This window comes from Hyperolius riggenbachi, chromosome 2, assembly GCF_040937935.1.
Source record: "Hyperolius riggenbachi isolate aHypRig1 chromosome 2, aHypRig1.pri, whole genome shotgun sequence".
In the NCBI taxonomy this organism is placed as follows: domain Eukaryota; kingdom Metazoa; phylum Chordata; class Amphibia; order Anura; family Hyperoliidae; genus Hyperolius; species Hyperolius riggenbachi.
This window is the reverse complement of record NC_090647.1, coordinates 503716894-503743983: the sequence shown is the minus strand read 5'-3', so window position 1 is coordinate 503743983 and position 27090 is coordinate 503716894. Positions and strand designations below refer to the sequence as shown.

Here is a 27090-nt window from a genome sequence, read left to right as displayed (position 1 = left end):
TTCAGAGCTCTGCAGCACTACCAGTAGCAGAGGGTAAACTTTTCATTTTTTTTTTCTCTTGCTATGAACAGATTGATGTAACAGTCAGGGTCTCTTAAACTGTGTGCTATAAAATATTCATATGCACAAGTCATTGTGTAGCTCCTGCAGATTATTACTGCGCTCATCAGCAGCCGTATAACTGACCTAGCCCGTTATTAACACTGGCGTTATTAGTCTTCCTGTGTCGTGCAGCGGTGGTGGAGCGAGAGGGAGATGTGCTCAGAGAATATATGAATTTCTCCCTTTCACATTTATACGGAGCATTCTTTATGTGCTAACACTTGTCTCCTCCTCGCAGACATAATAAAGGAGCAGAATAAGGAGTTAAGGGGCACTCAGAGGGCCATAACTCGAGATCGGGCAGCTTTGGAGAAGCAGGAGAAACAGCTGGTAAGTGAATTAAACACTCCTATAGCTTTTAGTGTCTTTGTTGACGTTTTTTCAGTTTTTTGTGATCTGGCGCTAATCTCAGCAGCGGAGGTAAATGACTTTTATGTTTCATATCTTCTTCTTTTCTGTGTAACCGTAATATAATGAGTTACTAGGAAATGTGGGCCCATTGGGGACTGAGTCAGGTCAGGCCACAAAAATGTAAAGATTTTCCTGTAACATGGAAAGCCATTAGATTAAATTAAAACAGTCACAAGTTCAAAGTTGTAAAAGTATAACTATATAAAACTCACAGGGTGGTGTCGCGGCCCTCTGGTGGCCAGAGGCTCTGCTAGTAAGAAGCAGAGTGGCTGCAGCAGATTTAAAGGGAACCTAAACTGAGAGGGATATGGATTTTTCCTTTTAAACAATACTAGTTGCTTGGCAGTCCTGCTGATCTCTTTGGCTGCAGTAGTTGCTGAATCGCACACCTGAAACAAGCATGCAGCTAATCCAGACTGACTTCAGTCAGAGCACCTGATCTACATGCTTGTTGAGGGGCTGTGACTTAAAGGGATACTGTAGGGGTCGGGGGAAAATGAGTTGAACTTACCCGGGGCTTCTAACGGTCCCCCGCAGACATCCTGTGCCCGGGTAGCCACTCACCGATGCTCTGGCCCTGCCTCCGGTTCACTTCTGGAATTTCAGACTTTAAAGTCTGAAAACCACTGCACCTGCGTTGCCATGTTCTCAATCCCACTGATGTCACCAGGAACGTACTGCGCAGATACAGACCATACTGGGCCTGCACAGTATTCTCCTGGTGACATCAGCAGGATCGAGGACACGGAAACGCAGGCACGGTGGTTTTCAGACTTTAAAGTCTGACATTCCAGATGTGAACTGGAGGCGGGGCCGGAGCATCAGTGAGTGGCTGTGCAGGCACAGGGTGTATGTGGGGGACCATTAGGCCCCGGGTAAGTTCAACTCATTTTCCCCCGAACCCTAACAGTGTCCCTTTAAAGTATTAGAGACACAGGATCAGCAGGAGAGCAACTGGTATTATTTTAAAAGGAAAATATCCTTCTCAGTTTAGGTTCCCTGTAAAGCATACCTAAACTAGCATTAGACCTTAAACTTGTAGATATGTAGCAATCCTATTTAGAACAGCAATATCTATGTTTTCAAAACTAATTAGAGGCTAGAAACCCCCTACGTGGTTGTGCAAACACTTGTGAAGTTTGACAGGTCATCATTTATCTGTGTGGGGGCTGAATGAACCAGATTTAATGACTGTGACACAATTGCTGTTTGGACTTCAGGAAAACTAGTATGGTTGAGGTGAGCCAGCCAGAAAGGCCATAAGGTCTCCAATCAAGCAAAATCTACAATTTGAAACATTCTAATTGGTTGAATAGTGTGGGTGTTTTATAACTACAACCTATCTGAAACCTAGAAGTTTGGGATGGTGCTGTCCACTCATTTTAGTGGACTTTACCTAAGGACTTTCTCACTGGCTCACCTCAACCCCCCTAGTGCTGACTTCAGACCTGGATTTTCAGCCCTCAGAATGAAAATAGTATGTCACTTCAGGCAAGACCAGATACAGAACATTTATATTACGCTTTTCACTCAAAGTACCAGAGCTTCAGCCACTAGGGTGCACTCTATGGGTTGTAGCAGTGTTAGCGAATCTTACTGAATAGGTGCGGGCTTACTGAACAGGAAGAGCCGAGATTCAAAACCAGGTCTCCTGTGTCAGAGGCAGAGCTCAGTACACTATCCAGCCACTAGAAATACATATTTGGGATTAGTTCTACAGATAAAATTATTTGTCTCATAAGTTTATTTTCACCTTAGGTTTGCTTTAAGGACCAATTTATAAAAATCTAATGCTAGACTCCTAAAATCCATTTTTTTTTCTTTTACGCCTATTGTACACTGTGTTTATAAAGGACAGCAAATGTTCTGTGCAGTGTGGGGCCTCTGTCAGCATTCTATTGTGGGGTGTGCTGTACAGTACCAGTGCTAATCTCTACTGTCCTATTCACATAGTTCCAGAGCGGTGCTCTATCCATATAGCCGTTCAGCTTCAAGTAAGCACAGTTTCAATAACCATCACAAGCTTACCCAACGTCACTGTGTAAGTTCAGCTGTATCGAAAAGACCATCACATTGGAGTAGGAGCCAGGGACTATGCCGGAACATGCTGCAGCAGGGAAGACAGCTGACATGGATGGCTCCAAGCCAGGCCACGTGGCCATATTCCGCATATGACGTGACTTGACTCGTTTCACTAGCACATTGCTGTGCTCAATACCGCAGATCCTACACAGTAGGATATCCTGTTTTACAATGTCTAATACCAAATTAATGCCAGTTTCCTTAACTGTGGGTAGAACCCAGCTGATAGTTTTACCTAACGAATAACACCTCCGTAACCTTGGCCTGCCTAGAAGTGACCAAAGCTTTCATGTATCTTCCTCTAAAATAAATTAGACATGATCTGGACGTTATTAGACCCAGGCAGTAGTCTAGTACAGAGTTCCCCAACCCTATCCTCAAGGCCCACCAACAGTACATGTTATGCAGAAAACCACAAACATGCACAGGTGAGGTAAATAGTGTCTCAGCACAGCTGATTTACTAGCTGTGTGGATTTCCACAACATGCAGTGTTGGTGGGCCTTGAGGACAGGGTTGGGGAACACTGGTCTAGTATACCAAGTTACCCTCTAGCTCTTACATTCTTGGTGATGAGTTATTGTCAACTCTTCATGCCCTCTTGGAGTTTGTGTTTTCTCTCCACCTTGGAGCTGTTACCATAATATAAATTAATAAATACATAGAAGATAAATAATAACAAATGAATATTTATATTTTTCCCCTTATTAGGAAATGGAAATTAAAAAAATGGCAAAGACAGGAAACAAAGATTCTTGTCGGATTCTGGCCAAGCAGCTGGTACAGCTACGGAAACAGAAAACGCGAACATATGCCGTAAGCTCTAAAGTCACTTCTATGTCAACGCAGACCAAAGTCATGAGCTCACAAATGAAGATGGCGGGAGCCATGTCAACCACAGCTAAGGTGAGATGGGGGAGGTACTCAAAGGGAACCTTCAGTGACATGAGATAGACATGTGTATGTACAGTGGCTAACCTACAGATGCTGTGTTGTTTTTCTTCTTTCTCCCTGAAAGAGTTAACATTCAGCTATGCAAATGAGTTTCTCTCCAAACAGGACCCAGTCTACTATAGTGTCCTTTACAGCCATAAAACACTTTCCTGGCAGATAAGGCTTCTAAAAGCTGTGGATAGATTAAAAAAAAGGACAATAGCTCTTATATTTTAGCTCTGTGAGATACAAACACTGTCATTGAGCAGAGATTAAACAATAAATCTACTTTAAGGCTGCTTTCACAGTTGGACGTTACAGGCTGACGTTACAGCAGCATGTAACGCAGCCCAACTCACAGCAATAGTAAATCAATGGGCTGTTCACAGTGCCCATGTTGCGTTGGGAGTATAACGCAGTACGTTAAATGAAAGTGCAGCATGCTGTGCGTTATACTCGTATTCGGCTGCGTTAGACTGTGTGCACATGCGCAGTAATGTCTATTGTGAGTAGGCACATGGCTAATTATTATTCCCTGCATTGTGCTGACTTCACTAGTGGGACCATGTGATGCGGAGTGTTCCGATCACGTGGTCTCCACAGTCTAACGCGCACCAAGAGACGCGCAACGCGGCTCTATTTAGCGTCCACCGTTAGCACCACCATGCGTTGCGTAAGGGGAACGTTATGCGACCTTAACGTCCCCTCTAATGCAACGTCTGTGTGTGAAAGAGCCCTTAGTTTTTAAACACAGCTTAAAACTGGAATCTCTAAAGAAAAGTTATTTAGTATCAGGATAGATGCAATGGTTTCCTATCTGTTTATTTTTCACTCAGAGATGGAACTGTAGTGAAAAGCAGAGTTAGTACCTGCTAACGATGTTTTGAACAATCCTTCAGGGCAAGGTGAGACGTCGCCCCTCCCAGACGCAGGAACAGACAGCACTTCCCCTATAAAACATTGTAACAGTTAGTCCACCCTCAGTGCGTTTAGACAAGTACCGACAGGTGAACAACCAACTAACCCACACAAAGTGCCATTATCCGACAAAGACAAAACACCCGGGTGGGATCGTTGCCCTGAAGGATTGTTCAAAACATCGTTAGCAGGTACTAACTCTGCTTTTTTCCCACAATCCTTCAGGGCAAGGTGAGACGATTAACAAGTAATACAACCTCAGGGTGGGACCACTGCTTGGAGAATCTTCCTTCCAAACGCTTGGTCGTGAGCCGATAATGCATCCACTCGATAATGGCGAATGAATGTAGAAAAGGTCGACCACGTCGCCGCCTTACAGATTTGCTCAGGAGAAGCTCCTGCCCTATTTGCCCATGAAGCTGCCATGGCCCTTGTAGAATGAGCCTTAAAAGAAGCTGGAGGATCTACTTTCATTACTCTATAAGACTCAATAATAGCTGACCTGATCCAATTTGCAATTGTAGATTTAGATGCAGCCTGCCCTGCATTCTTGCCTGCAAATAATAAAAATAATGAATCTGATTTCCTAAACCTAGCCGTCCTGGCTAAATATTCCAATACTGACCTTCTAACATCCAATGTGTGAAATACTCTTTCCTTCTCACAACTTGGATCTACACAAAATGTAGGTAAGACTATATCTTGTGATCTATGAAATTTAGACATCACCTTTGGACAGAATTTCGGGTCAGTCTGTAGCACCAACCTATCCTGAAAGTCCTGAAAATATGGATTTTTAACTGATAAAGCCTGCAATTCGCTTACCCTTCTTGCTGAAGTTATTGCAATTAAGAACACTACTTTAAGCGTGAGATTCTTAAGGGAACATTCTGTCAATGGCTCAAACGGCCCTCTAGACAATCCCTGCAACACTATGGATAAATCCCATGGAGATACATACGGTCTAAAAACCGGAGATTTCCTTGATACAGCCTTCATGAATCTTAAAATTAGAGGAGATGAAGAAATCGGAAGACCCGACAGAGCCGAAAGGGCTGCCATCTGAACTTTTAATGTACTGACCGATAACTTCTTATCCCAACCATCCTGGAGAAAATCCAAGACTGCTGGGATAGATAGATTATCAAACTTTGACTTTCGCAACCAAAGGTGGAAAGTCTTCCAGTATTTTAAATAGATCTTTCTCGTAACATCTTTACGACTTCCGATCAATGTCAGAGCTGCTTTATTGGACACTCCTAATCCCCTTAACCAGTCTAATTCAGGATCCAAGCTGCCAGATTCAGGCGCTCTGGATGCGGATGCCACAGGTTCCCCTGAACTAGCAGATCCGGTATGAGAGGTAGCATCCAAGGCTCCTCGATTGTAAATGACTTCATCATTGCAAACCAGCTCCTCCTGGGCCAGCGAGGCGCAATCAGAATCATGCGTCCTCTCAGATCCCTCCATTTCATGAGGACAGCCGGGATCATATTTAGAGGTGGAAACACATACATCAAATGAAAATTCCATTGGTGATTGAACGCATTTACTCCAATCGCATCGTCTCTCGGGTTCAAAGAATAATACCTTTGTACCTGAGCATTCTCTTGTGTTGCCAACAGATCCACTGATGGTGTTCCCCATTTCTCCGCAATCTGTAAAAATATTTTCTTGTTTAAGGACCATTCTGAAGCCCGAATTGCATTTCTGCTTAATTTGTCTGCGTCTATGTTCAATGTGCCCTTGAGATGGACTGCTCTCAAGGACAACACATTCCTTTCTGCCCAAAATAAAATCTCTTCCGCTTCTTCCTGCAATAACAGGGATCTCGTGCCTCCCTGTTTGTTTAAGAACGCCACCGTTGTTATATTGTCTGACTGAATCAGGACGTGTGATTGACCCAGAATGGTCTTCGCTTGAATCAAAGCCAATTTCACAGCTCTCAATTCTCTCCAATTCGAGGACATTTGGGACTCTGTTTTTGACCATTTGCCCTGGAAGGCCAAATGCCCCACATGAGCCCCCCAACCCCACGAACTTGCATCCGTGGTTAAAATCTGATCTACCGGCTCTTTCCACAGTCTTCCCTTCAACAAATTGACCTCCTCCAACCACCATCGAAGGGACAGGGAGACTGATGCTGGAATTCTTACACGAATCTCCAGGCTTTGAGGCTGACCATCCCAATTCTCCAGGAATACACGCTGGAGTCTCCTTATATGAGACAATGCCCATGGCACTGCCACCATTGTTGAGGACATCAACCCCAACACTCGGGAGACCAATCTTAGCGTAGGTCGTAACTCCTCCTGCAATTTTTGAACTGCCAATTTTACCTTTTCCACTTTTTCCTGTGGAAGAAACAACTTTTGACTTAAAGAATCTATCAGAATACCCAGAAATACCATATTTTGGCTTGGATCTAGGCATGATTTTTCTCGATTTATAATCCAGCCCAAGGATTGTAAATGAGTTGATACTCTCTGCAGATGATGCTTTACTTGTGCCTCCGAATTTCCCAATATCAGTAGGTCGTCCAGATAAGGCACTACAAGGACCGACTCTTCTCTTAATGGCATTAGAGCTTCGCCTAGGATTTTTGTAAATATCCTTGGTGCAGAAGTGATCCCAAACGGGAGGCATAGGAACTGAAAGTGCCTTACCTGCCCGTCTATTTGGAGGGCAAATCTTAAGAATTTCTGTGACCTCTTGTGAATTGGGACGTGCCAATAGGCATCTCTGAGGTCTAGAGATGCCATAAAAACCCCCGGAAATAACAGATCTCTTACTGTAAAAATCGTTTCCATACGAAACTTTTTCTTTCTCATGAACGGATTTAGTCTCTTTAAGTTTAGAATCAATCGGAATCTTCCCGATTGTTTCTTTACTAGAAATATTGTTGAATAGAAACCCTCTTTTTGTTCCTTCTTTGGAACATTGCAAACCACATTTTGATCCAACATATTTTTTAATATTTGCAGGATCTCGGGAAAAAGAGCCGGATCCTTTGGATGTCTTGACACAATGAATCTTGACGGAGGGGGTAAAGCAAACTCTATCTGATAACCGAATTTGACTGTCTGCCGAATGAATGGACTTTTTGCCATCATCGACCATTTGTGGGCAAAGTATTTTAGTCTTCCCCCCCACCGCCACAAACGAGTCATTGTGGCTTCGTTTGAGATTCAGAGGGCTTAGACCTAAAACCCCCTCTTCTGGATTTGTCAGAGAACCATCTTTTGACTCCTTTCTGCTCTCTAACCGGTTCTTTTTGATCAGCTTTTGGTTTACGAAAAAAACGTTTATTTGCCGTTTTTTGCTTCTTAGGGAAGGTCTTTCTTTTATTCGAAGTCCTTTCTAGAGCCAAGTCCAAATCTGGACCAAACAGCAAATCTCCAGAAAAAGGAACTCCACACAGTCTGTTTTTGGATGCTAAATTACCATCCCAAGTTTTTAACCACAGAGCCCTGCGTGCCACATTCACCAGAGCCGTTGACCTAGCGGTAAACCTAACCGCTTCCGCCGAGGCATCTGCCAAATAGTTAGCCGCCTTATTTATAACCGTGATGGATTCCAATAACTGTTCAACTGAAGCACCCGCCAGAATGCTAGCTTTCAGTTGATTGACCCATAATTCTAGTGTTCTGGCTACACATGTAGAAGCTACCGCAGGCCTAAAGGAAGCTGCCGTTGCCTCCCAAGATCTCTTGAGATAAGCATCAATTCTCTTATCTACCGGATCTTTAAGATCCCCTAAATCCTCAAATGCCAAATCACCTGGTTTGGAAACTTGGGAAAAAGGAGCGTCCAATTTTGGACATTTGTCCCAAAGAGCCGAATCCTCAACAGTGAAAGGAAATCTGCGTTTTACTGTTTTGGAAATAAGCAGCCTCTTCTCAGGATCTTTCCATTCTCTAAGAATCGACTGCTTAATAGCATTGTGGACAGGAAAAGTAAGACCTTCTTTCTCCTCCATCCCCTTATATAATTGATCATGTGTGGACAGACCAGACACTGTATCCTTATTCAATTCCAGCGTATCATTAATAGCTGCAATCAAGGCTTCAGTATCCTCCACACGAAATTTGAATCTAGAAGATGTATCAATTTCAATCTCTCTAGAGTCAGACTCAGCCGAACTAACCCCTGTCTCCCCCTGATCCTGATTCTCACTTTCTGAGATAGGATTCAAAACAGGAACAGACACAGTAGCAACCTGAGAAGTAGAAGCACATGCTACTGTTAAAGAGGATTTAAATGAAGCCAATGAAGAGTTAATCTCTTCCCTAAAAGCCTGCAAAGTCTCCTGTACAGAGGGACCTGACTGCTCTCCTAAAACTTTCTCCATACACTGTTGACACAAAGTTTTGGAGTATGGCAATGGCATCTTAACGCTACACATAGGGCATCGCTTATAGGTAGGAGGAGGCCTCGCCTTATCTCCTGCATCATTCTGTTTAGTCTGAAAAATATATAGAGAAAAAACAGCAGATATAAGCACCATTCAAATGCACCTTAGCGTATGGCTCAGAAAGAGATCCCATACTCTCACCTTCTGAGCGGCTGGGTTACTCTCTGCCTTATCCGGCGCCGACATCCTGGAGACATCCAGCAGCCAAGACAGCAGTCTCTCCTCTGCAGAGTAACTAATGCCCGCCAGCCACGCACAGCGTTCTCTTATGCTTCCGCCTAGAATTCACAGAGGCGGAACCGGAAGTGACGGAGAGAAGGCCTGCACAAGCTAAAACGCGTCTTCCGACATACCCGCCGGAAGATACACGCCACAGGGGAACTATCTGGACCAGCGTCCATCATGCGCCATGCACCTCCCCACGCTCAGCCCGCAACAGCACGCCAGCGGCTTACCTGCGCTCCGGAACCAACCTCATTCAGAGCGGGAAAAGAACGCCATGCCTTCCACACTTGCCCTCCTACAGTTAGGAGCAGAAAGGTAGGCAAACTTCACTCGGGTGTCCAGTGTGAAGCGAAGGCTAGATGGCCTCGGTACCACCATCTCAGCCGCCCATAGAATTAAAACCTGCAGCCCAGCACACAGGCTCAATCCTTAGGGGAGATGCCGACCTGCCTGGACGCAGGAACAAACAGCACTGAGGGTGGACTAACTGTTACAATGTTTTATAGGGGAAGTGCTGTCTGTTCCTGCGTCTGGGAGGGGTGACGTCTCACCTTGCCCTGAAGGATTGTGGGAAAAAATAACATAATGAATAAACTTGCTTATTTTGTACAATATTCATTTATAGATTATTTAGTCAGTGTTTGTCCATTGTAAAAATTTTTCCTCTCCCTGATTTACATTCTGAAACCTATCACTGGTGGTGACATCTATAGTCTTGCCAGGTGATCTGTACAAAATGTTTGTTACTTAGCATTTTATGCACAGAGGGAGATATTGCTTGCTTGGTATTTGAAAAAAGCTGTTATTTCCCACAATGCAACAAGGTTCACAGATGGCAAACTGTCAGGACCATGGTCATGACATCAACCTGTGGATGGGGTTTCACCACAATTTAAGCCATACAGACCTCCCTTATGATCTATTTTAGAAAAGGTAAAGATTTCTTGTGGGAAAAGGGGGTATCAGCTACTGATTGGGATAAAGTTCAATTCTTGGTTAAAGTTCCTAATCAAGCTTCACTTTGTGTCACTAATAAGTGACTCCATGGTGTTGGAATTGAAAATTCAACCTTGAAATATGTAGAGACAGTACAGACACAGGACGATTTCTGTATTTGATTACACAGCAGCCCTTTGCTTACTAATAAAAAAAAAAACACAGGCAGTGTGTTCCCAGTGCCTCCTGCTCGAGATGTCATACTGTTTTTTTCTAATACACAGCTGGAAGAAGTTGTATAGAGTTATTTAAAGGAGCCATACACTACACTGATTTCTAAACTGATTGTGGAAGATCAGGTAATTGATAGCATCTAGATATGACAGAATGCTCTGGCTCCGAAGGTTTTTAGTTGGACTCTGGGGGTGGTCAAGTTATTGGATCTCTGATCTGAGGTTGTGTGGGTGGCGTGACGCAGGTAAGTATCTAACTTTTTGTTTTTAAATCCTTTTAAATCAGGTTGAAGAACATTCATTAATTCCTGGACACATTGAAGGATTATTGTTTGCTATACATTTTTGTTTTAGCTTGGAGCTTATTGTAATCCTATTTGTACTAATAGTACTGATCTGTTTCTTAGACAATGCAAGCCGTAAACAAGAAGATGGATCCACAGAAAACCCTCCAGACAATGCAGAATTTCCAGAAAGAAAATATGAAGATGGAAATGACAGAAGAAATGAGTAAGCATAGGTTTAGATTCTTCTTTGGACTCACTTATGTAGGCACATAAAGAGACTTTCCACTCTCACTCCACTTTTTTTTTTTTAGTTAAAAAATAGATTGAGGTTGCTAAAGTCCTTTTTATGATTCAATGTTATTAAAAATGTCTTTACATTTCTACCTGTAGCCAGCCAAGAATTTCCAAAATGGACAAAGTTGCACTTGTTCTTTGTAACCATAGCAACAGTGCTCTATGGCTATAGTTCCTGTGACTGTGTCCGGAAAGTCCCACATTACAGCAGGAATAATTAGCTGTGTGAGGCAAGAGGCGCTTACTGGCAATGAATTATTATTTTACTATCTCTTAGAAGCGCTGTCAGTTGTTTTGAATCAATTAGAAGCGCTGTGGAATGCTTATGTCATCAAGCTGAAAAAATGTAATCAAAGCTAGCCAACACCCATCTCCATCACTCTTAACCCTTTCCAATCCAATGTGGAGAACACTCATGTCTCCGTACGTAACCAACTGACCAAAATAATATTTTAGTCTACTTGGTTTCACGTGCCAGGCTTTATTATAGCCATTTTTTTGTTTGTTTGTTTTAAGCCTGACTGAATGTTGAACCCTGCCAGAGGAATAACACAGTCCTAGTAAAGTTTCTATAGGAATACTATGCCAGGATTTGAGTAAATTCCTTAAAGTGAACCCGAGCTGAAGCTTGGGTTCAAAATAAGTTCTTACCCTGAAGAGGGAAGCCTCATGATCCTATTAAAGCTTCCCTCTCTTGTCCGCAGCCCCTTGCTGCAGAGCACCCCCCCCCCCCCCCCAATAAACCCACCTCCCCCACCCACCCACCTACCTCCATTTCGGGGCTGTGCAGCTTCCCTTCCGTATTAATGGCCGCACTGTAGACTTGCAAGTCCGCCCGCTCTTGCGCAGCAGCACCGTGGCTCTGGCTTACTGCGCAGGTGAGCTCAGTCTGCTATTGTGTGGCCATGTACACGGTAGGGAATCTGTGTGGCCCGATCTGTTTAGCAACAATGCATTGCCACTAATTTTCTGGGGGGCACGGTCAGTGACGGTGGACATCAGGGAGGGAAGCCTCAATAGGATCCTGGGGCTTCCCTCTCTTTAGGTAAGTATCTGGTTTTGTGTACCCAAGCTTTGGCTCAGGTACACTTTAACAGCTTAGTGATGTTTGCAATACTTCTGTTTAGAATGGAGTACAAAGCCATTTCAGTCTGAAAATGTTACACTGTCAGAAGCCTGTAGACTGTCTGTCTGTAGACATTTTATAGTCTGAAGTAAGGCCCCATTCACACTCGAGCGTTCTGGCACGATTTCGGCAAAGCGCTCTAACGCTAGCGTTTTTTAAAAGCGCTAGTGTAATGACTCTATGGGCCCGTTCTTACTTGGGTGATTTGCGCGAATCGTCCAAAGCCGCGAAACGCAAACGCGTCGCCTGCACCATTCAGGCAATTCCCGGCGATCGCTTTTCAGTGCTATACAAGCGCTAAACGTGATTGCGGCAAAATCGCCGCAGTGTTCAGTGATTTATTTTTTTTCCGCGTGAAATCACGGAAAAATCACTCCTGCAAAAATCGTCAGCCTTTTCAAAATGCAAGTGTGAATGGGCCCTCAGCGTCATGTATTGGCCTGTTATTTGGAATACAAGGAGATGGAAGTCCTTAAAATCTCCTTCTCTTCATGGTGGCACTGCTTTATGCTTTACAGCCTGCCTCTGTGCTGGCCATTCCTCCCGCAGTGTGATTGATGCCGTGCAGGGAATAATTAGGTGTTAATCTAAAGACAGATACTGCTGCTTTAAAAAAATTCAGAATTTTAATCAGTACATAACTGGATTATAATGTGTATTTTAAAGTGTACCAAAGCTGACTTAATCTAAATGTTTTATACATACCTGGGGCTTCCTCCAGCCCCATCTGCTCTGATCGCTCCCACGCTGCCGTCCTTAGCCTTCTGCATCTGTACCGGGTCCCGTAACTGCGCAAGAGAAGTGCGCCCTCTACGTATCTCTCCGGGCGCAGTAGAAGGCTGAGGACGGCGGTGTGGGAGCAATCTGTTCGGATGGGGCTGGAGGAAACCCCAGGTATGTATAAAACAATTTAGATTAAGTCCGCTCTGGTTTCCTTTAAAGGATACACTGGAATGTGTAGGAGGCTCTCCTTATGCTCACCGCTCCAATGTTCTCCTCTGTCCTCCATTATGTTCTAATGGCCCCAGAAGCTACTTTCAGGTTAGGAGACTCAGTGAGCAGTGTGCAGGTACAGCCCCAGGACGTGCTTCCCAGATCACGTGGCCAGGGGGGTCTATGCATGTGCACTACGTAGTTGTGACCCCTGCGCACTGCTTAACCTGAAAGTAGCATTACAACATAACTGAGGGGGGCGGAGGAGAACTGGGAGCGGTGGGCATGAAGCCTCCTATATATGCCTGCTCCCCCGCTTAAATAACTGCATTAGAACAGCGCTAAGGTATCCTTTAACCATTTAAATCTCCTTGACGTAAAAGCTACGTCCAGGAGGCCATGTGCGCTACCGCAGCCGATCGCGTGCGTGCACACAAGCTCCCGGACGCGGATCGTTAGCCAGGAATCAATCAATCGGGACATGGTGCCCAATGATTGATTCCTCTCCCCCGCAGAAAAAGCGACCGCTTCTCTTCGAAGCCTCGCTTTTTCTGCCTCTTGCATCCCCCTATGTCTCTCTCTAAGCATACATGTTATGCTTAGGCCCCGTCCACACTTGCGTTTCTCTGCCAAACGGACCGGATGACCGGATCGGATCCGGATCGGAACCGTACGGTTCTGATCCGGATCTGGTCAGGTTGTATCAGGTGTACATCATGATGCGATCCGGATCAGTTTGGCAAAGGAGAGTAGAAATAAATAAACATTTTGGGGTCTGGGAGGTCAGCAGAAGGTGCACCTGTGGAATCAGGTCCTCCGCTGTTTAGGCCTCACCTCCACCTCCGACATACTGCCAACAGCTCCAGCACGTTAAGTCACTGCTGCTCCACTCCAAAATGCTTGCCCATGTGTCCCCATCCAAAATCGCCGCTAGAATACGCATAGGAAGTGGGGTAGAACGTCAGGTGTTTGTAGCCAGAGTGTTATGTGCTTCTGTTTCCCATTGGTTTTCTATTTCCGGATGGTGCAGTCAGGCTCCGGTCCGGGTGCGTGGGCCGGATGAGCCGGACCAAAAAATAGCGCATGCTGGAAAAGTGTCCGGATCCGGTCCGGCTCCGTACTGTACGGAACGGACGCGTGTGAACGTCCGCATAGCCTTTGCATTTCTATGCGGAACGTACGTTCCGTTTGTACAGTATACGGTCCAGATCCGATCAGGCGGATCCGGACAGGGACCGCTAATGTGAACCGGGCCTTAGAGTGACGTTGTGTAAACAAACTCATGGCTGCCATCTTGTGGCCAAAAAGTAAAACTACATCTACACACAAAAAAAATACTATTTACATCCCACCCTCCCAAAAATACCCAAATAAAATGTTTAATAAAAAAATTAAAAGAAATTATAATTTAAAAAAAACACACGGAAATATTTACCTAAGGATCTAAACTTTTTAAATATCTATGTAAAGATGAAATATTTCTCTATTTTTTTTTTTATTATTATTATTATAAGCTTGTAAATTTAGTGAGGGATGCAAAAAGGAAAAAAATGCACTTTTATTTCCAAATAAAATATTGTCGCCATACATTGTGATAGGGACAAAATTTGAACGGTGTAGTACCCGGGTGTATTAGGCAAAATACAATACGTGGGTTTTAATTATGGAGGCATGTATTATTTTAAAACTATAATGGCCGAAAACTGAGAAATGATGAATTTTTTTCTGTTTTTTCTTCTTCTTCCTGTTAAAATGCATTTACAGTAAAGTGGCTCTTAGCAAAATGTACCACCCAAAGAAAGCCTAATTGGTGGCGGAAAAAACAAGATATAGATCAGTTCATTGTGATAAGTAGTGATAAAGTTATAGGCTAATGAATGGGAGGTGAACATTGCTGAGATGCATAACGTGAAAACGGCTGAAGGCTGAAGTGGTTACGTTTACCAACAGTTAGGGCTGGTTCAGACGGACGCTTGCAGAGCGTTTACAGCCAGCGTTCAGGGCTTGGTGTTAAACGCTCCCATTCAAGTGAATGGGAGCATTTGTACCAAGCTTTCAAGCGCGTTTACACAAACGCGGCGTTTGGGTCCCGATTTTCCCTGGCGTTCAAGGAGCCCCTGGAAGCTACATGTAGCTTCCAGGGGAGGTTAACCGCGACGGCTAATGTCCCCCTAGGGGAAGAAAAAACGCGACCGCATCCAAACGCACACGAACGCTGCTGAACGCGACGCCAGCAAACGCAACGCCTCCAAACGTCCGTCTGAACCAGCCCTTAGTCTTTGAATGATACATACATGTATGTGTGTGTATATGTATGTATATATATATATATATATATATATATATATATATATATATATATATATATATATATATATATATATATATATATATATATATATATATATATATATATATATATATATATATATATATATATATATATATATATATATATATATATATATATATATAATTTATTTTTTTTTTAAACGCTTTCAGGGGAGATGCAGTGTTTTCACTAGACTTGAATCGTCTGTAACAAGCTGAAATGCCCTGTAGGGATAGACGTAGCCGTGAGTTGGATGCTGTGGAATAAAATAACAAAACAACCTCTGACCTTTATTGGATAATGCAAAGAGCAGTGATTCATACTGACAGTCTGGAAATAATCTTTCTGGCTGGAATATATTAACCTCTGCCTTCCCAGGCTGAAGTTTAATACTTTGAAGCACTCTCTGTTTTGAGGCAATTGGTGTCCAGTTTTGGGTGGTAAAAACTTCTTCCTGGATTATTTTGTACCAAGGTGAGGGGTGCAGAAAAGTGAATTTAAAGTAAACCTTAGATAAATACAACCTAAGGATCTATACTTACCAGGAAAGGTTAGATAAACTGGGTTTATTTAGTCTAGAGAAAAGACGCCTTAGAGGGGATCTAATCAACGTATAAATACATCAGAGGGAAATCTAAAAGCTTGGCAGATGAGTTGTTGTGTTTTTTTTTTTTGTTTTTTTGTTTTTGTCACTAGACTTTTGCAAAGGTCTAGAGGACATGTTCTGCGCATGGAGGAAAAAAGCTTTCGCTATATACAGTGGAGGAAATAATTATTTGACCCCTCACTGATTTTGTAAGTTTGTCCAATGACAAAGAAATGAAAAGTCTCAGAACAGTATCATTTCAATGGTAGGTTTATTTTAACAGTGGCAGATAGCACATCAAAAGGAAAATCGAAAAAATAACCTTAAATAAAAGATAGCAACTGATTTGCATTTCATTGAGTGAAATAAGTTTTTGAACCCCTACCAACCATTAAGAGTTCTGGCTCCCACAGAGTGGTTAGACACTTCTACTAAATTAGTCACCCTCATTAAGGACACCTGTCTTAACTAGTCACCTGTATAAAAGACACCTGTCCACAGAATCAATCAAGCAGACTCCAAACTCTCCAACATGGGAAAGACCAAAGAGCTGTCCAAGGATGTCAGAGACAAAATTGTAGACCTGCACAAGGCTGGAATGGGCTACAAAACCATTAGCAAGAAGCTGGGAGAGAAGGTGACAACTGTTGGTGCGATTGTTCGAAAATGGAAGGAGCACAAAATGACAATCAATCTTTTATTTAAGGTTATTTTTTCGATTTTCCTTTTGATGTGCTATCTGCCACTGTTAAAATAAACCTACCATTGAAATGATACTGTTCTGAGACTTTTCATTTCTTTGTCATTGGACAAACTTACAAAATCAGTGAGGGGTCAAATAATTATTTCCTTCACTGTATTTAGGAAAGTATTCTTTACAGTAAGAGTGATTATAATGTGGACTGTATTGCCACAGGAAGTAGGTATGGCAAATTCTATATCTGCATTTAAGGGGGCTTCGATGCTTTCCTTGCGCTGAAAGACATCATGGCTATAATTACTAGGTAATGCCCAGTGGTGTTGATCCAGGGATTTTATCTGATAGCCATCTGGAGTCGGGAAGGATTTTTTTCCCTTTTGGGGCTAATTGGACCATGCCTTGTAAGGGTTTTTTGCTTTCCTCTGGATCAACAGGGATATGAGAGGTTGCAGGTTGGTGTACTTTTTTTGGCTGAACTCGATGGATTTATGTCTTTTTTTTTCAACCCAAATAACTATGCAACTTTCCTGGAGCTTCCTCCAGCCCACTGTAGTCTGTGGACTCCCGTCCTTTCTCCTGCTGTCAGCCCCAGTAGTCACTGAATAGTGTGCATGCATGGCCCTGGCCATGCACCTCCTTAGTAGGGCCCCCGTGGCCGGAAGCATTCTGAGCATGCGCAGTTAAGGGCTTTTAGGAAGGCCAGGGATGGGCAGGTGAAATAGTTTTCCCAGGCTGACTGTGGCCAACCAGATGCATGGAGTAGATACCTTTTTGACAAGCAAGGAAACTACCACACATACATTTGTATATATAGTGCATGAAAGTGGGTTGTCATGTGATATCACCCCCGGGCCCTGTTCTGACCTTTGTGTTTCTCCTCCACAGTAAACGACACTTTGGATGATATTTTCGATGCTTCAGACGATGAGGAAGAAAGCCAAGACATTGTGAATCAGGTGCTGGATGAGATTGGCATTGAAATCTCAGGAAAGGTATGTAACCTTGGGATGTTTTTCAGTATCAGAAATGTTTTTAGCAGATTTTTGAACCGGAACTAAAGGTTTTCTTTGAATACCTGTTGCTACTTTGTTTCATTTGATGCTGACTTCAGTGCTGTCCATCAAATCTTAGGACTGTGAACATGGAGCTTAGAGTTCAGGTTGCTTTCTGGCAGCCTAAGTTTCAACTTTAGACAAAGGTCTGTGTACACCTGGTAAAACTGAGTAACTGACTTCAAAGTGCAGCTGACCTGGAGTTTACCTGCATTGAAACTAATTTGAAAGAGGGCCTGTAGGGGAAAGAAAATGCCCCTAGAGCAGGGGTGTCAAACTCAAATGAAAAGTGGGCCAAAATTGTATAGTCGCGAGCCAACCTCAGTGTCTACTGGCCACCTTCCTACCTTATAAAGTTCCCAGGTGGCCCCCTTCTTCCCCCTATACAGTTCCCTGGTGTTTAGTGCTTTCCCACTCCCTCCCCCATATGGCTTCCTTGGTGATCTAGGACTTCACCTTCAATTTAGCTTCCCTGGTGGTCTAGAGTGGGCCAAGCATAATGCAACGTGACCTTTGAGGGCCAAATTTAATGGCTCTGAGGGCCAGATTCGACCAGTGGGCTGGAGTTTGGCATGTGTGCCCTAGGGGTACTTACCTCAGGAGGGGGAATCCTCTGGATACTCATAAGGCTTCCCTCATGCTCCTTAGTACACTTGATCCAGTGCTGCCCCCCCCCCCCACACACACACCACGGCTTCCACTGCTGGGTGGTACCCTGAACACCTCGTACAGGCAGGCACAGTATCTGCTTGCCTCTCCGGCAGAAATGGCCAAGACCAGTCTCTACTGTGGGCTTAAGTAAAAATTTTAATTTTTGTTTCCTTTGAGAGAAGACTCCTGCTACTTGTTTGTTTTATTTGTATTTATTTTTTGGGGGGCAGGGGGGGGTAGTTTTACAAGGAATTGATATTTTTTTTATTTTGTGTTTTATTGTTTTTGCTTTTGCATAATATATCTTTGTTTTTGTTTTCAGATGGCAAACGCCCCATCAGCAGCCAAAGGCCTTCCCTCCGCAGCCGCATCCAAAACCTCAACAATATCAGACGAGGAGATAGAACGTCAGCTGAAAGCTTTGGGGGTGGATTGAAGACCTGATAATACAGTGTGGACTTGTGTTCCGGTCACTGCTGGGACTGCACAACATCCCTTTTGGAGAAGAGTGATTTATTTTTAAATGGAACAAGAGGGATTGACGTTCTTTCTTTTGCGTTTGCTAACGGACGCTAATGTTACCTGTATGATAATAATTGTACATAAGACAGTAACTCCTCAATGTAGAAATTATCCGGTTTCTCCCAGAAGACAGTCATATTGGGTCATCAGCACCTTTGCTTACAAGGCGTGCAAACCATTTACTGTGGGCTGAGCGAGTGATCAGCCAGCTAAACTCCAGTGCTTTGTGCAACACAAAATAAAAGCAGACTCATTTTATACAGCCATGTGCATGGTTAGAGGGATCCTTGAACTGCATGTTGATGACCTGCGTTTTTACAAGTGTCTTCAGCATTCTGGCAAACGGTGGTCAGTTGCATAAGGCGCACGTTAGAATAAGTGTGAACTGCAATGGAGACTGAACATAGACATTAATGCAAAGCTTGCATGCAGCGAGTTAGAATAACGTAATCCATTACAGCGCAGTACTGTGAACAGGCCCATAGAATTATTATATGGGCAGTGAATTGACACGCATAATTATTCTGCAATGCTACTGATGCACTGCTAACTAGCCCTTACCCTGCTTTGACTGGCAAAATTGCTCTAAGCAACAATCTGTCCCTGCTTAAAGGTTAAATATACTTCTGGTAGAGAGTAAGGCCCAATTCACACTAGTGTTTTGCCGCCATTTCGGCAAAACTCTCAAACTCTAATGAAACCCTATGGGCCCGTTCTTACTTGGGTGATTTGCGGTAATCGCCGCAAATCGCAAAACATGCCGCCTGCACCATTTTCAGGCAATTTCCCGGCAATCGCGTTTCAGGGCTATAGAAGCGCTAAATGCGATCGCGGCAAAATCGCCACAGTGTTCATTGATTATTTTTTTGTGTGTGAAATCGGGGGAAAATCACTCCTGCAAAACAACGGCGTTTTGCGTTTCTAAGTGTGGATGGGGCCTTAGAGCTCCTCTTTGCAATCACTAAACAGTGATGTGTATCCAACAAGCGTCTGCAGCGGATACCAGAATAAGCACATTTAACCCTTGAGTGGTGGACGGATGGTTGCCTAGAAAAGTTTGTCACTTGAAAGGGGCCGTGCACGGCTCGAACGTTGGCTTTTTAACTTTGCAATCAATAATAAAGAAGTTTATGCGATGTGCTGGCTTTGGCTTATCTGGGAGGAGCATCTGTCTATACATTATTCCCAGAGGCCAGATTTGCACACACAGCTGTTCATGTGCAGTTTCAGCACCTAGAATGACAGGGTGCTGTTCCTTGTATGGGCTCAGCCTGGTGAATGAAATACACGGGCAGACATGTATCTGGTCTCTGGTCTGATCATGAACCTTACAGCTATGTAAAGCAATGACACAAGCAATCTCTAGTCCTGTACAGACACACTGGGGGGGGGGGGGAGCTTAGTGAGCTGTGGAATATCAATTTAATAAAGGAAGTGAGCAAATTCTGTGTTCAGTTCACATACCAATAAATCGCATTGGCATTTTAAGAAAGGAAAAAAGATTTCTCTCCAAGTGATTGGATGTTTGAACTGGGCATAATGAACGCTCCGAATCCTACTTCGTTTCTCCTTTAAACTGAAAAGGCTTGGGGTTTCTTTAACAGTTTCACAGCATTAGAACTTTGTTTTTCTTACCAAAGCATCATTTTTAGCTGCATTTTTTACTAAGCTCCACCCATCAAAGAAAAAAATGATGGGATTTCCTATGTTGTTCATGCAACTGGGAGAGGTGACACAGGACAGTTGGAACTGTCTCATGCTCCCTGTCACCTCCTTTCAACCAAAAAGATGGCTGCCATCATGAAATCAAACATTTGCCTGTTCTTTTAAAACAGTGTGGGTAAAATATTAGATTACCTATCTATTTTAATTACCGTAACATAACTAATGTAACTTAATGACAGTATGTTTGTTTAGGCTAGATTTCTTCTTTAATTAATTAACCTCCCTAGCGGTATGATTCCTTCCAGATTTTATGGGCTAGAAGCCGTGCAATTTTTTTCACAAGCTCTTAGACCCTAAAAGCCCGGAAAAAAAAAATCATACCGCAGTGACTTCTGTGGCAGCCGCTGCACAGACCCACATCCCCAGAGTTCAGAACTGCAATTCTCTCTCCGTCCACCAGGTAGTGCTCTACCCATATAGTGAGATTGCTATATGTTGTCCTGAGGACAGATGGCAATCTCACCAGAGGGATCCAGAGCCTCCGAGGACCAGAAGAAGAATGGCTACCAGCATCTGCATTCCGGGGAGGTGAGGCCCTGTTCACAGTGGTCAGTTGCATTGCAGAAAAATTTTGCATGTCAACTCACTGCCCATACAATTCTATGGGCCTGTTCACAATCATGGATCGTGTTATTCTAGCTTGCTGCGTGCAAGCTTTGTATTAAAGGCTTTGACCAGTCTCCAGTGCAGTTCACACTCATTATAACGTGTATGTTATGCAACTGACCACTGTGAACCTGGCCTGAGATGCAAACGCCTGCTGTGCACAGGCTCTCCACATACCTCCCAGTGCTACCACGAGTCAGGGTTACTGCTTTGAGCTGTCGATTTTTGGCCTGAGCCTGACTTGGGTTATCGCTAGGGATGATTGAGATGCAAATGCAATTTGTTGCAAAATTATGCACATTTTTGTGCAAATGTATGCCGTTTGAAAATTGACCGATCAATTAAAACCCATGTTTAAATTGGTCAATTTTAAAGCTGCATATATTTGCATAAAATGTGCATACATTTGCATTAATTTGGAACAATTTGCATATTGGTGATCATTCCTGGTTATCGCTGAGAAGGTTAAAACTCTGGAGGAAGTATGATCATATTTGTTATCACAATAGACTGGGAGTGCAATTTTTTTGGAACATGCAGGTATGTGGTCTAATAATGCCTTTATCAGGTATGATGCCACAAGAAAGAAACACACAGCTTGTATTTGCAGTCTGTTGAATTTGCCAATAAATGGTGTCATTCTTAGTCCAAAAACTCTGCTGCACCTTGTTGGTCAGCAGTTGAAGCCACTCTGTTGTTCAGGTATCATGCATATTGTATAGAGCTTAGAGTGGTGCCAACCCAAATCCACAGGAAGTGTTTGGCTTAATTCCAATCTCCTTATTTGTGCTTGCCTGTTGAAATCATTAGCATTATATTGACCACCTCTATATAATCAGTCAAATTTTAATTAGCCAGAAGTCGCTTGGATTCGGTCTGTTTAAAACATCCTAGAGAACCTGTACTATAAACATGGGTGTTGGTGACTTTGTTTGCCAGATGCCTGTCATGTTCATCTGATGATGTCACAGTTGTACTGAGTCAGTGACCTGGATTTACATCTATATATAGCTTTCCAAATGCTGTCTATATGAAAATCCAGACTGTAGAACTGGGTCAGCGACTCTGTAAGGTTTGAGGTGAAAGGTGAGTGTGTACAAGGCATAAAGGGAACCCAAGGTGAGAGACATAAGGAGACTGACATTTGTTCCCTTTTAAACAATACAGATTGCCTGGCTGCCGCGCTGATCCTCTGCCTTCAATACTCTTAGCCATAGACCCTGAACAAGCACGCAGATCAGCTGTTTCTGACAAATCTTACAAGACTAGCTGCATGCTTGTTTCAGGTGTGTGACTGCAGCCAAAGAGATCAGCAGGACTGCCAGGTAACTGGTATGGTTTAAAGGGAAATAAACCTGGCAGCCTTCACATGTCTTTCCCCTTGGTTTCCTGTTGCAGGGAGCTAGTGAATTCTGAATTAAAATGCAGTATATACCCCCACATGCTATTGTTCATGCAAAGTGATTTTCTTCTTCCGTTCTTCCCTCCCCTGTACTGTCCTCTGTCCGCTTCTGTGAATGGAGCTCTATGAAATGTTCTAAGCAGTGCCAACCCAACCCTTCTCCCCAGACCATAATAGTGTGCTGTGCTCTGTAATGGGCCGGAGTTTACACTCTCTGCCACTGCCAGGAAGCTATGCAGGGGGAATGATCTCTGGTAGGCATGGTCAATGAGATGCAAATAATTGTGAGTTGATGCAGCCTTACGCAGATGTATGTTCTTCTGTTTTGGCAGAATTCTATTGGTCGATTTTTAAGCTGCTTAAAGGGTCACTTAAAGCGGAATGAAACTCAGCATTTCTTTTTTGCTCTAAAAAATTATTTACAGCATATTATTATATACTACCAGCATTTTTATTTTTTTTTTACTACAACAGAATTCATTTAGTTAAACACAGGTCTTGAAAGTTCAGTGCAGAGAAATCTGGAGGCATCTGAAGTGTAGATAATGTTATCTTGTGGTTTCTTAATTGTATCAAGTGAGGAATGTGACACATTCTCTGACTGTGCAGAAGCTCCTGGACACAGACACACTCAAAGCATTTCGGCTTTCAATACATAATGAATAAAACCAGTTATGAATAAAATGCAAAGGCAGCTCTTAAAGCAAAAAACTGTACTTTTGGGAAACTAATTTCTAAATTAATAATACTTATGCACAAATGCAAATATGATAACCGTATGGCATATAAAAAGTAGGAAACCATGTTTTTATTGAATATTATGTCAGGGTTTTATACTCCTTTAAAGCAAAAAAATAAAAAAGTTACTCACCTGGTGCTTCTACCAGTCCCCTGTAGCTGTCCTGTCCCCATGCGGTGTTGCTCGGATGCTCCTGTCCCCACTGTTTTCTACTTCCTGGCCGCAATAGCGCCCTCTATACTGCTATTGTGGCCAGGAACGCAAAGAATCAGTCGCGTTCCCAGGCCTGTCGCTGAAAATGGAAGTAGCTGTTGGGTACAGGAGGATCCGAGCGAGTAGTTTTTTTTCTTTTTTAGTCATAAGTGTCCCTTTAAATCTGCATACAAAATTTGCATAAACCTGCATCAACTAAAAATGATTTCCATCTTGTTGACCATTCCTATCCCCAGGCACTGCGGTCACAGAGTTTGTACATCACTGAGAACAAACAAAAAAAAACCACACCACACCCACCTAAGATTTTCTTTAACAAAGAATGATCAAGTGAAGAAACAAGCAATTTTACATACTTTAATGGTATAAAAATAAGTTTGAGCTGAGGAAAATCAGGAATGGTGTATGGGGAATGTTCTAGGAAAGCAGAGTTTCTTTTAAATAGTTTTTAATATCCTAATGGCATTGTCATTTTAAACCCAAACGAAAAAGCTTTACTGTTGAGAGGGGTTGATGCTGCTAATGGTAATTGCTGCCTGTTGGATACAGAACTACACTTCCCATGATTCCTAGCAGTAACTGCTGCCAGCGAACTACACTTCCCATGATTCCTAGCAGTAACTGCTGCCAGCGAACAATGGTGAATTCCAGTGCCTGGTCTTGGGGATGTAGCTTGATAATGGAAGTCACAATAGTTAACTTCCTGTTGTCAGTATTCCCTGTATTATGTTTAATTGGCTCATTTTCACCAACATCATCTTAGAATTATTTGCATGCCATTGAGTACCCATACAAACGGGGGTTAATACGTGCCTCTTCAGCAAAATATGTTCCCCTCACATAGTATGTAGTACTGTATATGCTATAGATTTATTTATTTTTTTCTATTCGGTACCCAAATGCATGTAGAAGAATATGAACTTTGTCATGTTATTTCTAATGAATAGCCAATCAGCTTCTACTTTATGGGTTAAAGGTCCTGCTGCTATTGCCCCATTCCTTCCCCCAGTGGCTACTTAGCTGGTGACTTTTCTCAGAGCTATAGCAGTCAGCAGATGTTCTGCACAGCAGAGTCTGCTGTCAGGCTTGTGTTGATGAACATATATGTATCTTAAAGAGGAACTGTGGTCTCCTTGAAAACCTCCCATGCACATTCTGACCATCCTCTGATCAGGTTCACTTTACAACATTTAATAAATTAGGCATGTAGTGGAATTTAGATAGCTTTGAATATCTTGATGGTCTGATCATTTTGACCTTACTGCAGCTTTGTAGCAGCAGGCCAATCGGGAGGGATTGATGCGGTCTCCTGAATCATCTGTCTGTTGGACACAGGACCACATTTCCCATAATCCCCACTGGTGACTGCTGTCTATGAATGTTCTATTGAGCACACTGAACTCTTCTGGCCAATGTCACAAACAGAAGTGCGATTAAACTAGCTTACTCCTTTTGACAGCAGGTGATTAGACAAGTAAAGGTTCAAAATATCTTGAAGTGGATCCGAGATGAAAAACTATAACGAGTACGTTGTCTATATATCTTATCTAAAGTTTAGATAGTTTACATAGCAAATATAGCTGCAAACAGCTTCAACAGTATATGATTATTTATTTTTGTGATGCAATGAGAGCAGCCATGTTCTGCTTGTGATTATTACACACAGGCAAAGCTGCTCTGCATCTCCAGCCCTCAGCCTGTGAAAACTTCACTCCTCCCCTCTGCCTCTGAAACCTCTGGCTAGTAACGCCACATCCTCCTGTCCAGACTGAGCTCCCATAAGCCCTTGCTACATCTGTCTCAAATTGCCAAGGCACTGGAGAAGCTGTGGGTGAGGCTTGTTTAGTTTATAGGGAATTGAGTATTAAAAAAAAGCATTTGGCTTGAGGAATGCCCTATAAACTATAAGAAAGTAACGCAATTATGCAATGAGTAAAAGTTTATCTCCGATCCACTTTAAAGTAAGCCTGTGATAAATACAACAAAAGGATTTATACTTGCCCGGGGCTTCCTGCAGCCCCCTACAGTCTGTGTGCTTTTTCAGTGTCCATCCTCCCCATTCTTCAGCTGTCATCCCCGGTAGTTGTGGACAACTGCGCATGTGTAGCCCTGGCTGCAAACCACCTTGTTTGCGCTCCTGTGGCTGGGAACATTTTGCACCTGTACAGTTAGTTAAGGCTTGTAAATGCACAGAACCTGGGTAGACCTGAGGTTTTATGTATAGCCATGTATCTGCCCATGAGTAGGGACTACTCCAGATGACCTCTAACTGTGTCCTGTTCTGAAATGTAACATTAACCCCCATATGTTGTTGTCTGTGCATTAATACACCTTTGCTTTTTTAATGCATTGTTGGGAGGACTGGGATCCATGGTTTTATTCCATTACCGTGTGCTTTTAACCTCTAATTTTGTGCCTTTGTAAATTAAAGCCTTATCATAACCATCTTATTTTTATTTTACATTCTGTATTTTATAAAAATAAATAAAAATAATTTACATAATGAAATGAGTGGTTAGCAGGTAGAAACAAACACAATCCAGGTCAATATTCTGTTGATGCTTTCCCCCAGTCCTCTCACCCATCGCACCCCTACCAGGCCCATCTGCCCCGGACCCGGCCACCATGTCCCGTAACTTTCTTGGCTTCTCCCCTCAATCCAGGATTCTGAAATGTAATTTATTATTATTATTATTTTAGTATTTATATAGCCCCGACATCTTCCGCAGCGCTGTACAGAGTATATAGTCTTGTCACTAGCTGTCCCTCAGAGGAGCTCACAATCTAATCCCCACCATAGTCCTATGTCGGTTTGTATTATGTAGTGTATGTGTTGTAGTCTACGGCCAATTTAAGGGGGAGCCAATTAACCTATCTGTATGTTTTTGGGATGTGGGAGGAAACCGGAGTGCCCGGGGGAACCCCATGCAGACGTGGGGAGAACATACAAACTCCTTGCAGATGATGACCTGGCTGGGACTCGAACCGGGGACCCAGTGCAGTAATTCGCCTCATTCCTATCTTAGAGAATACAGGTATATAAGCGCTTCACAACAAATAAATATTGATAAGGCTAAACAATACACCAAGATAGAGGTGGAGCGCTATCAGTAAACAGTTGAAACAGAAAAAAACAGATAAGCGCTCAAACAGTTCAGTCCTAAGGTGCAATAGAGGCACCCCTGGTGTGGTCTCAGCTGGTCAAAGCAGGTATAATTGGAATGGCGTCCAGGGTTAGACACAGATCTCCCCCCAATAATGTAACGACTCACCAGATGGTGCGGCCTAGAGGGCCCGTCTGCGCAGCAGGGGTATTGGCCACCCCTCAGCCTCTCTGGCGAATCTCCACTGCTGATCCCTCTTGCTGAACCTCCAGAAAAATATATAAGAGACGCTTCACATAGCGTAAAAGGGATTAATCCCGTATTTATTAAAAAGTAGGTTAGGTTTAAAAGTGAGCGTTGCTCGTGTTACAGTACTAAAACTGCGGTGTGGGACTTAGGCTAACATGCAGCCAAATGCTCAGAGGCAACCACCGGAGATGAACTCCGCAGAGCAAAATCCCCGCCGCCAGATCAAAAACAAAGATGGCGCCCGTCAGCCAATCACCGCGTCCGGTGACGTCAGACGCAACGCTGCTCCGTAGCTCCGCCCTACGCGTTTCGTCGC

The 27090-nt window shown here is 43.2% G+C and overlaps 1 protein-coding gene across 1 annotated transcript in view; it reads left to right on the top strand.

Moving 5' to 3' along the window:
- CHMP2B (charged multivesicular body protein 2B) overlaps nucleotides 1–19872 on the top strand; it is a 32693-nt gene extending 12821 nt beyond the window's left edge. Inside the window, exons 2-6 of the mRNA XM_068270489.1 lie at nucleotides 341–432; nucleotides 3306–3500; nucleotides 10661–10763; nucleotides 17397–17503; nucleotides 18537–19872. Coding sequence (XP_068126590.1) covers nucleotides 341–432; nucleotides 3306–3500; nucleotides 10661–10763; nucleotides 17397–17503; nucleotides 18537–18650 — 611 coding nt within the window. The 3' untranslated portion in view covers nucleotides 18651–19872. The remainder of the gene's footprint in view (nucleotides 1–340; nucleotides 433–3305; nucleotides 3501–10660; nucleotides 10764–17396; nucleotides 17504–18536) is intronic.
- The last annotated feature ends 7218 nt before the right edge of the window (nucleotides 19873–27090 follow it).